Below are 12,417 nucleotides of genomic sequence, written 5' to 3' on the forward strand. Positions count from 1 at the left end.
AGACCCAGACAATGTGGAGCCCAGTGCACCATGGGAAATCAGCGCCCCCCTGAGGTTAACAGGGAAACAACAATTAATGGAATAATAATTAAATTAACACAGACAGTTACATATAAAAATATATAGTTTGAAATGTAATAATAATCATTTGGTGAATTAATTAATCACATTTCTCAAACAGCGGCCTTTTTAACCCAAAGTTTCCTCCAAACACCAACGAAGAAGAAGAAAAACAAGATGGAGGACGACCACAGAGGTACGAACAAACAAATGAAAAAAAAAAAAACTGACCAAATTATTTAAAATCAAGTTTTTCTGTTTGTTTGTCTTAAAGGCGGAGCAGAAGTCTAGATGGGGATCGACCAATCAGAAAGAAGGGCAGGAGGTGTGTGTGTGTGTGTGTGTGTGTGTGTATCACAAACATTTCTCAAAAATATTTTTCCAAAGGAAAGACATAAATACATTTTTAGAGTTATAAAACACATAAAATCATGTATTCTTTTTAAATAATGAAATATTTTATACGTAATGTTTAATTATGAAATTACAAATATTTAAGAAGTTTAGGTGGAACATTTTCAGCCTGAAATTTGAAGGTAAAACTTTTTTGATTTAAGTTTTGGAAAACGTAGATGTTATTTTTAGTGTTTGCACTATTTGACCACCAGGTCTCGTTCCCATGGCAACACAAGCAGTGGCAGCGAATCAGAAAAGCCGGGGAGTAACCGGGAGCGACGTAGTAGAAGTTCAAAGAATCGGTAAGAAAAACTTTAAACTCTGCCTCTTCCTGCTGATAGTCATTTCATATCCGTCTAATCTCCTTCCTGTGTTTTTATAGCGGTTGCCATGGTGACAATAAGTCCCGGTCCCGAGCCCGATCGTACGTAACACCTTCTCTTCGACCTCCTGCATGCTCGTCTCTATTTAAGGCCATGCTCTTAGTAATGTAACGGTCAGTTTAATGTGGGCTTTACTGGTCATGCTAATGCTAATTATTGCTAATGCTAGTTATCTTCTTCTCTATAGATGCAGTCCTGATGCACAAACATGGAGACACATCCAGTAAGAAAATTGTTGAAGCTGGTTGAGATCTGTGATTGGTTACCATCACAAACTAAATTAAGACATGAACAATTTAAATGCACATTTTTTTCTCAGTACACACTATTTGATATACCTAATTTATATCTCTAACTAAAACTGTGTGTGTGTGTGTGTGTGTGTGTGTGTGTGTGTGTGTGTGTGTATGTGTGTGTGTGTGTGTGTGTGTGTGTGTGTGTGTGAGACCAGGAAGCAGCTGGTGGAGCATGAAGGTTTAATTGACAGGCAGACAGAGGAAATTCATTTTATGGAAGTGAGGTAAGAGAGACAGGAAGGATGAAGAGAGAGGAGGAAGTTCAAGTTTTGACGTGAACTTGTTTGTAACCTACAGAGTTTTGGGAGAGCCAATTAGAAGACGCCATGCTCCAAGGGGGCGGAGACATCGACAGTGGGCATCGACTTCAAATCGAGAGTATGTGTCAATCACACTATTTCAGTCAATGATGTCATCACCTGATGACGAAACAACATGATAGCATAACAACCCTAACCCTGTGCAGAACATATATGTGCAGAACATTCAGAACATACATGTGCAGAACATCCAGAACATACATGTGCAGAACATACAGAACATACATGTGCAGAACATCCAGAACATACATGTGCAGAACATTCAGAACATACATGTGCAGAACAAATAGAACATACATGTGCAGAACATTCAGAACATACATGGGTAGAACATACAGAACATACATGTGCAGAACATTCAGAACATACATGTGCAGAACAAATAGAACATACATGTGCAGAACATCCAGAACATACATGTGCAGAACATACAGAACATACATGTGCAGAACATTCAGAACATACATGTGCAGAACATTCAGAACATACATGTGCAGAACAAATAAAACATACATGTGCAGAACATACAGAACATACATGTGCAGAACATTCAGAACATACATGTGCAGAACAAATAGAACATACATGTGCAGAACAAATAGAACATACATGTGCAGAACATACAGAACATACATGTGCAGAACATACAGAACATACATGTGCAGAACATTCAGAACATACATGTGCAGAACAAATAGAACATACATGTGCAGAACATTCAGAACATACATGGGTAGAACATACAGAACATACATGTGCAGAACATACAGAACATACATGTGCAGAACAAATAGAACATACATGTGCAGAACATACAGAACATACATGTGCAGAACAAATAGAACATACATGTGCAGAACATACAGAACATACATGTGCAGAACATATAGAACATACATGGGCAAAACATAAAAGTGACGCCTGAGTTGTTATAAATGCGTATGTTGATGCTGTCATTGTGAATACAATTTATTTTTCAGATCAAACACCAAAATGGTTCCTCCTCTTCCTGTTACCAAAGCAACCATTACTTCAGGACATTTACCCACAATTCCCTGAGTCAAACGTCTCTTTACCAAGCATGGATCCCTGAAAGAAAGAGAGAACTACAGGGACTATCACATAGATTATTTAAGAGTTCACTACAGAGTGTACAATAGAGTACACTTCAGAGTGTACTACAGAGTGTACTTCAGAGTGTACTTCAGAGTGTACTTCAGAGTGTACTACAGAGTGTACTACAGAGAGTACTACAGAGTGTACTACAGAGATTACTACAGCGAGTACTACAGAGTGTACTACAGTGTACTACAGAGTGTACTTTAGAGTGTACTTCAGAGATTACTACAGAGTGTACTACAGAGTTTACTACAGAGTGTACTACAGAGATTACTACAGAGATTACTACAGAGATCATTACAGAGTATACTACAAAGAGTACTACAGAGTTCACTACAGAGATTACTACAGAGAGTACTACAGAGATTACTACAGAGGTCACTACAGAGAGTACTACAGAGAGTACTACAGAGATTACTACAGAATGTACTGCAGAGAGTACTACAGAGTGTACTACAGAGAGTACTACAGAGATTACTACAGAGTGTACTACAGAGTGTACTACAGAGAGTACTACAGAGATTACTACAGAGAGTACTACAGAGAGTACTACAGAGTTTACTACAGTGTACTACAGCGATTACTACAGTGTACTACAGAGTGTACAACAGAGTGTACTACGTGCATGTTTTTATTACACTGTAAAAGGTTTCTTACAGTGAGAGTAAGAGAGAGCGAACTAATTGTATGTTTTTATTACTCTGTAAAACATTTCCTTCAGTATAATAAAAGTACTAAACCAACTGTGTCTGTGTTTGAATCCAAAGAGTCCGACTCTGTGTGACGTCCCTGAAGACACCAGAGGCCTTCAGTGTAAAACAGTTATTTCAGTCACGTCCTGTCAGAGAAAACTTCACAGTCTTCGAAATCCAATACTGAATGGGTCCTCCTCTTACTGTTAACAAAGCAACCATTACTTTAGGACGATTACCCACAATTCTATGAGTCAGAAATCTCTTTACCTGACATGAGTACTACTAAGAGTTCCTCTCCTCTGCAGGTTTCAGTGATTTTGGAGTTATTATTGACCCTGTGCTTTCTCTGACCCAATGTCCCTCAGCTCCACAGCCAAAACACTTCCTGGTCTCAGACAACAGAAACACTATATAATTAAAACCATTGAGTCTAAAAGAGAAGGACAGGTTCAGGGTTAGGTTTAGATGGCGAATAGAGTCTTTTAAAACCATAAACAACAGTCTGTGGTGACCCACTGCATGCTCCTAACCGTTCAGTGATTCATAGCCGAGTGAAACCATTTTAATCTGTGAGACAATCTGTCTTCCCAGACTCATAGCTGACCACTTTCCCCATCCAGCCAGCCCGGTCTCTCCACATTGTACTTCAGCATGGACACCAGCTTGATGCCATGGCGGCGGGACAGTTGCTCAAACTGGGCTGCTGGTTCTGAGTTAGCACACAGGCCTCACACACTCAGGTATACCTCCAAACTACACTAACCTAAGAAATAGCAAAACCAAAACATTAACACAAAAAAGTAAGCTAAGTAAAGTTTGCAAAAAGCTCACTCAAGCTTCCAAACAATCCTCTCTCAACTCCTCGCACACTCCATGCAGAGACAGACACAGAAATATAACTATAATAAAATTACATTGGAAGGAAACCACCAAATCACAAAGTCAATTAGAATTCTATTTGACCCCAAACAGAGAGTACAAGCTGGCAGAGTACCTGAGCACAGTGAGGGATGTGAAACTAAGGAAAACGATGATGATGTTCAGACTGAGTGGCCGCAGTCTGGACATAGAAACAAGCCGTCACAGACAGAACTGGTTACCCAGAGAGGCCAGGCTGTGTTCACTCTGTCATCATCTAGGACAAGTGGAGACATAATCTCACTTCTTACTATACTGTAAGAAATATAAAGATTTAAGAGAGGCTTTCAGTAAACAGATCACTGATATATCCTGAGTTTAGCCATCTCTATCTATGTGGAAAGAAAAGTCAGTGTGCAGTAAAAGCTGTTAAATATATTTACTGTTACACATGAAGACAAACTACACTCAATGTTTCTCAGTAATCACACACGACTGAAGGTATGTACATCGTCCATGTGATAATAAGAAAACTGTACCCTCAGTCAGGCCTTCACAAGTCCCTGCTGAACCATCACTGGATCCACACAACCATGTGGGAGTCCCCTAAGAGAGAGAGAGAGAGAGAGAAAGAGAGTGGTTTACTTCTTGCAGAAACGTTTATCAGACTGATCATACAGCACAAAGAGGAAGAAGAAGAAGAAGAAGAAGAAGAAGAAGAAGAAGAAGAAGAAGAAGAAGAAAATAAAATAAAGGTCCTCTTAAATGGAGGATCTGTGCAGTCTGAGTGGTCTGGATCCTCTATGGGTGAGTTATGTATTCAAATTTAAAATAAGTTAAAATGATTGAATAATGTAAAGTCAATAACAGATGTTGAAATAATTTCACTTTGTCCACCTGTGTTTATTGTCTACCTGTTAATGTCAGGACTGGAATGTCACTTGGTACACCTCCAGACCTCACCTGACACAGTGTTTCCAGCACACTGTTCTGGTGTGGCTGCCCTGTGTTTACCTGTGGACCTGTTCTCCTCTTTACCTGCTCTACCTGCAGCTCCGCCCACATCCAGGAGTTATCCCACTCTCCAAGCTCTGCTGCAGCAAGACGGTAGGATATGGGCTAAAGCTGGTCTTAAACTAGTCTTAAGCTGGTCTAAAGCTTGTCCAATACGGGTCTAAAGCTGGTTTTAAGTTTGTCTTAAACTGTTCTAAAGCTGGTCTTCAACTGGTCTAAAGCTGGTCTTTAGCTTGTCTTAACCTGGTCTAAAGCTGGTCTTTAGCTTGTCTTAACCTGGTCTAAAGCTGGTCTTAAGCTGGTTTTCAGCTGGTCTAAAGCTTGTCTGAAGCTGGTCTAAAGCTGGTTTTAAGTTTGTCTTAAAGGGGCTATATGTAACTTTTTACATAAATCATTTTTATCGCCCATTAATAAGCGAAGGGTTAACTGATGTGAAAAAGTAGATGTTCACTGTCTATCTGTGTTGCCTGTATAAAAAGTTTCCCCGGGTCGTATTTTCCGCCAAAGCTCCAGGAAGTGACATTTTATGCACGTTCTCAACGTCCTCCTCACTCCGCTCCGCTTACAGAGATCAACAGTACAAACTCATCACACACTCCCGGTCTTCACCTCCACAGCCAGAGGCCGCCTTCCACACATTCCACAGTGTATGACCACTTACCTCCTCTGTAAACATTATGCCGGTTAATATCCAGTGTTTCACGGCTGATGATGATGCTTGTTTGTGTACGTACGAGCACGTATGACGAGCACACAAGGGAGAACGAGCAACAGGTTACTGGTGCAGTTCACCTAACGGCCATGCGGTATCGCTGCAAATGCAGTATTTTTTAAAGTTACATATAGCCCTTTTAAACTGGTCTTTATTTTGTTAATTGTACCCTGTTGTTTCCTGTCTTCCTGTGTATTTTTCTGTTGATAATCTTGAGTTTAGTTTTGAGTATTTCCTGTTTTATGTTGTAATTTTTCCCCCTGTGTATCATACCTATCATGTTTCTTCCTGCCTCTGTCCCTGCATCTCAGTTCTCTTAAATGCTGTCTCCTCACTCCTCGCTCCTTGTCCGAACCGGGAGTAGTTTTAGACCCGCCATGTTAAGGAATGTCCCAAAGCTCTTGTAACTGAAAGGAGGAGAGAGGAGCGAGGAGCGATGACCGAGGATACACGAGAGATGACTTTATGGAAGTCTTTTTACTGACAGGCACGGCCCCTTATCGAATATCACTCATTGATTGGACGCTGCAGCGGATCAGACTTCAATGAAACTTATCAACATGAGCGGAGTTTAATTACGGAGAAAAGAAAGTGTGTATAAAATACAGAGTTCATTATCGGATTATCAGTCAAAACAAATACAAATAATAAATAAACAATTCAATATTCAATCTTTTTGTCAGTAGAAATTATCCTTTTGGTTTGAAGCAGACTGCAGGTTGTTCTTCATGTACAGGTGTTTGTTATCAAGTAACAGTCGGACCAGTCTACCTCGCGTACTGTTTCCCACAATGCAAAGTGCCAGGTCAGAGATCAAAATGCCGGAGAGCAGCTGTTTGAACTCGTCGGTGGCGGTGACTGAATATCTTGCCACATTATGGGCATGAACCAATAACAAATATGACATGTTCATATATTTACAAGTCTTCCTCTGTGTTCCACCTCGGATTTTCCTGCTTTGTAGACTGTACAGTGCATGTGCCACAGCTGGACAAGCAACTGCAATTACAGGGTCCTTGGCTTGCTCTTCATATTATTCACAGCTGAGTAAAAGTTAAACCTGAATGTCTGAAAAGTATACTAAAACTTTAATAGCATGCCAATCATATTTCAACCCTGGGCATTGTGTATAAATGACAGAATATATGAGAGATTGTAGACTTGTTTTATTTTAATTATGCTAATTACCTCCAGATGGACAGATTAACCGTGCCAAGCATACTGCAAAATAACCAACGACTGGCAGTCATACTACATACTTCTGTTGAACTAAGTATGCAGTATAAAGTATATACTGCATACTGATTTAGATAGTAGTATGCAGTATGCGGTTTCGAAAACAGCCTTTGTTTCCTCCCTTCTGTGATTTTTCTATTTAGCCATGATCCTGTATCATCTGCTTTTCTCTTTGTGGCTTCCTGAGCTGTATTTATTTCCCTTTTTGTAGATTTATGGATTTTGGTTTCTTGCAAAGAGTAAGGGTTATTCTTTGGGACTTTGCTGCACGTGGGTCCATCTCTTTTTTTCGCTATCATAACATCATCAGAGCAAAGATGGACCCAGAGCCTCTTAAAAGACTGGATTTAATTTCAAAGATTAGTTATACACAGAGCATTTGTAGAATGGCTTCCGATGAGGTGAGGAGCACTGCCAACAACAAGCAGTCTACTTGGACTTGTCTTGCTTGGCAATTTTTCCTGGGACCCGTGGAAGACAGAGGAAAAGAATTAACCACCATGGTTCCCGTTGCCATTTTCTACTGCCACAGTCCAGCTGCCCAGAGTCTTTGCAGCCCCAGCAGCTAGTGTGCTAGCTTTCAAGCTCCTCAGAACTTCTGCCTTCTGGCTGCCAAGAGCCTCAGCTTCCCAGGTACCCAGTGACTCTGCCACTGTGCCCCAGACCCTATGCCATCTCGTGGCCCAGAGCCTCAGATGCCCAGAGCCCCAGTTCCCAGCACAAAGTCAGTGAGCGCATCAGCCCTGACAAACCTACTAGCTACCCATCTGGCCCATGATCCCCCTGACACATCAGTAAAAGGCCGGGTAGCCTATTACAACACTGCTCTGTCCCTCACCCTCTACACTCTTAGAAATTCCCCCTGTTAAAAAACGGTAAACAACTGGCAGTAGGGTTGCCAGGAAGTTACTGTAAAATTAACGGTATATTGCTGTTGCTGAAATTTACAGTTTTCTACCGTTTTTGTAAACACAGCAAAAAGCTGTGATTTTAAACCTTAACAGGAAAATACTGTTGAAAGAATTAACTGTTTAATACTGCTTATTTGTAGATTTTTACTGTGAATTGTAAATACTACACCTAGCTATAGATTAATTTCCTTCTACCAAAATGGACACAATATATTTAATTTCTAAACCTAGTGATTTGATAAATGATTCCTTGCATGTCAGGTTATAAAACACCATGTTTTAAAATAATAAATAAACAGTGCCTTTAAAATTGCAACTTAAAATGTTAAGACAAATGATAAAACTTCAAACTGTCTTCTCAAACCACATCTGTCTTTATTGAAACTGTAACAAAAACAAAGAAAATACACTTTAATAACATGAAGGTTAAATAGGCAAAAAATCTAGCACAAATATTTACATTAAGACATTTAGCAAAGGCCATTTCAAATGTATAAAAAGTGCATAAAAGAGTTTTGGTGGATACATTTTAAACAGAGAAGTGAAAAAGAACTTCAAAAGAACAGTTTTATAACAGAATAAACAACCTGTCCTCTGAGGGAAACTGGGTCCCTGGACCTGCACCTCCCTCTGATTTCTCCTTCCAGACTGAAACTGCTTCTGTAAAGGGAAAAAACAACATTAGAACAAAAGCAGCTCCAGCTGAACAGTGAACATTATCATATGCACAATCCTTTCTGAATATTCTCCATATACAAAAAAGTAAATTAAAAGTATGAAGTAAAACTAGAATGAATAAAAATAAGTCCTGGAATTACTTTAAGTACATGAATTCAGGATGTATGGCAGAAGCTTTATGTGTTAAAACAGTAAAAAACTAAAAATATGTTCCAGGTCCATTCTGACAGTCTCACTAAAGTTTCCTTTTAAACATTTTCAAATACTGTATATTATACTATTTATACTATGGCCATATTGCCTAGTAGGCCCAGCTAATCATCATTTCTAATTCAATATTCAATCAATAGTCAGTGTCAGTTGAAGCTGAAACAAAGAAAAAGTGACTGTTGATGTTAGCTAACCGTACCATTACCACCAGGCAAGCAAGTCAAGTTCATTATAGCCCAGCCACTTAGTTAACCACATTACAAGAAAATGTTTTGTTTTTTGTCCCATTTAGCAACTGTTAAGATCTGTATTTCAAGCTAATGTTAGCTGGCAAAGAATTAACTCACCGTGTGTGTGTCTGCCTGCAGTGTTTCTGTGTAATTTCCAAATCTATCTAACGTTAATCTTACAAATGACTTCAAACTTAGTAAGTGATGGTTTTTGCCAATTCTATCTAGCAAAGCAATAAGGCACTCACCTCTTAATTGTCAGGATGGAGATGGATGACAATCGGGCAAAGCAGAATTCCATGCCATGAAGGCCTCTGGTCGTCAACTAGAACGACTCCAAAAAATTATCTGGCCTCACTGTCAACCTGGAGGCCTACAGAGACCACACTGGCTCAGGCTACATCAGCATCTTCATCCTCCTAAACCTCTCTGCAGCTTTTGACACAGTCTCCCACACCATCCTACTCAACCGCCTATCTGAACACCTTGGCATCTCTGGTACAGCTCTCTCTAACAGGCAACAGTTTGTCTTCATCAGCAACTCCAGTTCCTCCTCAGCCCCACTTAACCAAGGAATGCTGCAAGGCTCTCTTCTTTTCATCATTTACATGCTCCCCCTTAGTCTGATAATCCGCCAACATGGGCTAAATTGTAATTCCTACGCCGATGACAAGCATCTCTACCTCAACACCCTTCCATCCACAAAGCTCCTAATGACTAGTCAACTGCCTGCAGGACATTAAAACCTGGATTTCTTCTAACCTCCTCAAACTCAACAGCAGCAAGACTGAGCTCATGGTTGTGGCCCCCAAGCTACTTCTCAGGAAGGTTGAAGATCTCCAACTCTCTGTGGATGACCGCTCCATCTGCCCTTCACCCAAGGTCCACAACTTCCACCACCACCCATCACCAAATCCGCCTTTTTCCACCTCAAAAATATCTAAAAACTCCAGCCCTCACTCTCCATGCTCTAGCCCCACCGTACCTTTGGGGCGGCCGTAGCTCAGTCTGTAGGGACTTGGGTTGGGAACCGGAGGGTCGCCAGCTCAAGTCCCAGTGCGGACCAAATATGGAAGTTGGTCTGGTAGCTGGAGAGGTGCCAGATCGCTTCCTGAGCACTGCCGATGTGCCCCTGAGCAAGTTACCAAACCCCTTCCCCACCACCAGCCCAGCTCCGTCACTCTGACATCTCTCCATTAGTGCATAGCCATAGGATCCTGTTTATGCATGTGTGTATATTTCAACCTATGTGTGTGTTGGTTGCATGACTTACAGAGTGTAAAAACAGAATTTCCCCTTGCGGGATCAATAAAGTAAATCTTAATCTTAATCTTAACCTCATCGACTCCCTACACCCCATCCCAACAGCTGCAATCCTCAGCCACAGGCCTGCTCTCCATGACCCACACCAAACTGCCGAAATCTGCACTGCTGCGGCTCTTGACATTTTCAAAAATCTTCTCAAACACCATCTGTTCACCAAAGCATTCGGCCTCCGTTAACACCCCCCTCCCCCCAACCCAGTTCTTTTTTCTTTCTTCTTCTTTCCTTCATTTGTTTTTTTTGTGTTATTTGTTTGTTTGTTTGTTTTATTTATTTTCTATTGTCTCCTATAACTGCCCCCCTTTCTTTAAGACTGTAAAGCATCCTTGGGTTTCTTGTAAGGCACTTTATAAGTCTAAGCTATTATTGTTATTATTATTGATGTTTTTGTATTAAACGTGATTTATTTGGTTAAAACCTGGTTCCTGTGGACTCCTTGCAGCTACTGGGGCTCAGTCTGGCATCCTTTGGTCTTTTGGAGATCTTTTACATCCTAGTTAGGAAGAACGAGGAGATTCAGAAGCACCTCTTGGTCATGATTGGTCCACTGATCCGGAGCCTCACTCTCGTAGGTTACTGCTTCACGTTACTTTGGCAACTGTTAAATCCACCACGCACGGAGAGGACGGTCGTGGTGAGGAAGTTTGCCTGGAAACAGTATCTGCTCTTCCTTGTAGGTTCTTGCTGTTGTGATCATCCAGGTGGAGCGGATGAAGGGCAATCGATCCTCTGTCATCCTTTTCCTCTTCTGGACTCTTCTGGTTCTTTGTTCCCTGGTTCCTCTGAAGGTCGATATCGAGCAGATTATTGATCAGGTAATATTGATCTGTTGTTCACCCTAACCCCTGACTTTGGAAGACCTTTAGTTGGACTCACCTTAACCCTGGACGGAGGTTTGGAGGTTCTGTTTGGTTTTTATAAACATCAGTGAGGATGAGATGTGGTCTGAGGTCTCCAGGTGGACTCCATTGTTCTGTACTACAAACAGAGTTCATCATACCAAGGTCATCTTTGGTTATCTTTGGTAGTCTTACGATTACATTTCCTGTGAGTTTTCTGTCTTAACTGTTAATCTGTCATGATCTGTCATCATGTGTGGGCTCTCTCACATTTCACAGATCGTTTTTAAATCTATAACGTGTTCCCCGCTGTAGTCTCTCTCTCATGCGATTGGTTCTGTCTTCGTTTGTTCCTCTACATCCATTCTCACCTCCTGCTTTCTGAAGAGACAGCGTCCACGTGTTGGAAACATCTCAGTTCGTTTCTCTCAGTTCTCTCTTTCAGTTGCAGAATTTCACATTCAGTGAAAAGATTCTCTTGAGGGTGTCAGGTCTAAATCTAGAGCAGATGAATTTAAAGGTAGTGTGTGTGTGACAGAGCAGATCGTATGTCGCTGATAATGAAGTCAAAGAAGAGTCCGTTCTTTCGGTATCTGAGGAAAGAATCTTAATTAAAACCATTTAATAAGAAGCTACTCAATTCTGAAATGAAAACTTAGATCTGCACTTTCTTCAGTTTTTTGGTTTATTACACTGAGGTGTAAAACTGGATTCTGATTGGTTAATTACAGCATTCAAAGGTCTGTCATTTGTCTACAGCAGAGGGTTCCTTTCTATGGACACATCACAGATTCTGAAGGACTAACTGTAGTTATATCAAGAAGAAAAATGATTAGGACAGCACTCCAAACAGACAATTACCTCTAACACACACAGGTGGGATTAATTTAAACTTAGTCTACTAGTCCATAATAGGTACTAGTCCATCCCAGCAGAGGGAGTCTCCACCACACAATATGTTGTTTATTTGTTAACATGTTCATGTAATTTATATTACGTGGGTATGACAAAATGCGAATCAAAGACGCAGATATGTGAACACAAATCTTATAGACGTAATGATGATGATAAATCATTAGTAGCCAGACGTTTGAATGGTTATAATCTCACTCTGAGTGACTTCCATTATATGGGTAT

The 12,417-nt window shown here is 40.6% G+C and overlaps 2 protein-coding genes across 4 annotated transcripts in view; both read left to right on the forward strand.

The window, feature by feature from the left end:
• epb41l4a (erythrocyte membrane protein band 4.1 like 4A) overlaps positions 1 to 3,317 on the forward strand; it is a 12,363-nt gene extending 9,046 nt beyond the window's left edge. Inside the window, exons 15-23 of one of the 2 annotated variants that reach the window (XR_010669010.1) lie at positions 1 to 54; positions 182 to 256; positions 335 to 385; positions 669 to 758; positions 839 to 880; positions 1,027 to 1,062; positions 1,286 to 1,359; positions 1,433 to 1,513; positions 2,436 to 2,493. The exon at positions 1 to 54 is cut by the window's left edge and continues 15 nt beyond it. Coding sequence is in view for 1 of the 2 variants with exons in the window: in XM_020660815.3 (XP_020516471.1) it covers positions 1 to 54; positions 182 to 256; positions 335 to 385; positions 669 to 758; positions 839 to 880; positions 1,027 to 1,062; positions 1,291 to 1,359; positions 1,433 to 1,513; positions 2,436 to 2,514 (577 nt within the window). In the remaining variant the exon portion in view is untranslated. Of the gene's footprint in view, positions 55 to 181; positions 257 to 334; positions 386 to 668; positions 759 to 838; positions 881 to 1,026; positions 1,063 to 1,285; positions 1,360 to 1,432; positions 1,514 to 2,435 lie in introns of both variants that reach the window. The other variant, XM_020660815.3, reaches the window with a different exon arrangement.
• A 1,382-nt stretch (positions 3,318 to 4,699) lies between these two features.
• The window catches only part of LOC109986319 (multidrug resistance-associated protein 1-like), a 29,134-nt gene continuing 21,416 nt past the window's right edge, over positions 4,700 to 12,417 (forward strand). Inside the window, exons 1-4 of one of the 2 annotated variants that reach the window (XM_065965908.1) lie at positions 4,700 to 4,934; positions 5,055 to 5,234; positions 10,884 to 11,009; positions 11,119 to 11,256. In XM_065965908.1, the coding sequence (XP_065821980.1) occupies positions 4,893 to 4,934; positions 5,055 to 5,234; positions 10,884 to 11,009; positions 11,119 to 11,256 (486 nt within the window). In that variant the 5' untranslated portion in view covers positions 4,700 to 4,892. The remainder of the gene's footprint in view (positions 4,935 to 5,054; positions 5,235 to 10,883; positions 11,010 to 11,118; positions 11,257 to 12,417) is intronic. The other variant, XM_065965907.1, reaches the window with a different exon arrangement.

This window comes from Labrus bergylta, chromosome 17 (genome assembly GCF_963930695.1).
Source record: "Labrus bergylta chromosome 17, fLabBer1.1, whole genome shotgun sequence".
Lineage (NCBI taxonomy): Eukaryota > Metazoa > Chordata > Actinopteri > Labriformes > Labridae > Labrus > Labrus bergylta.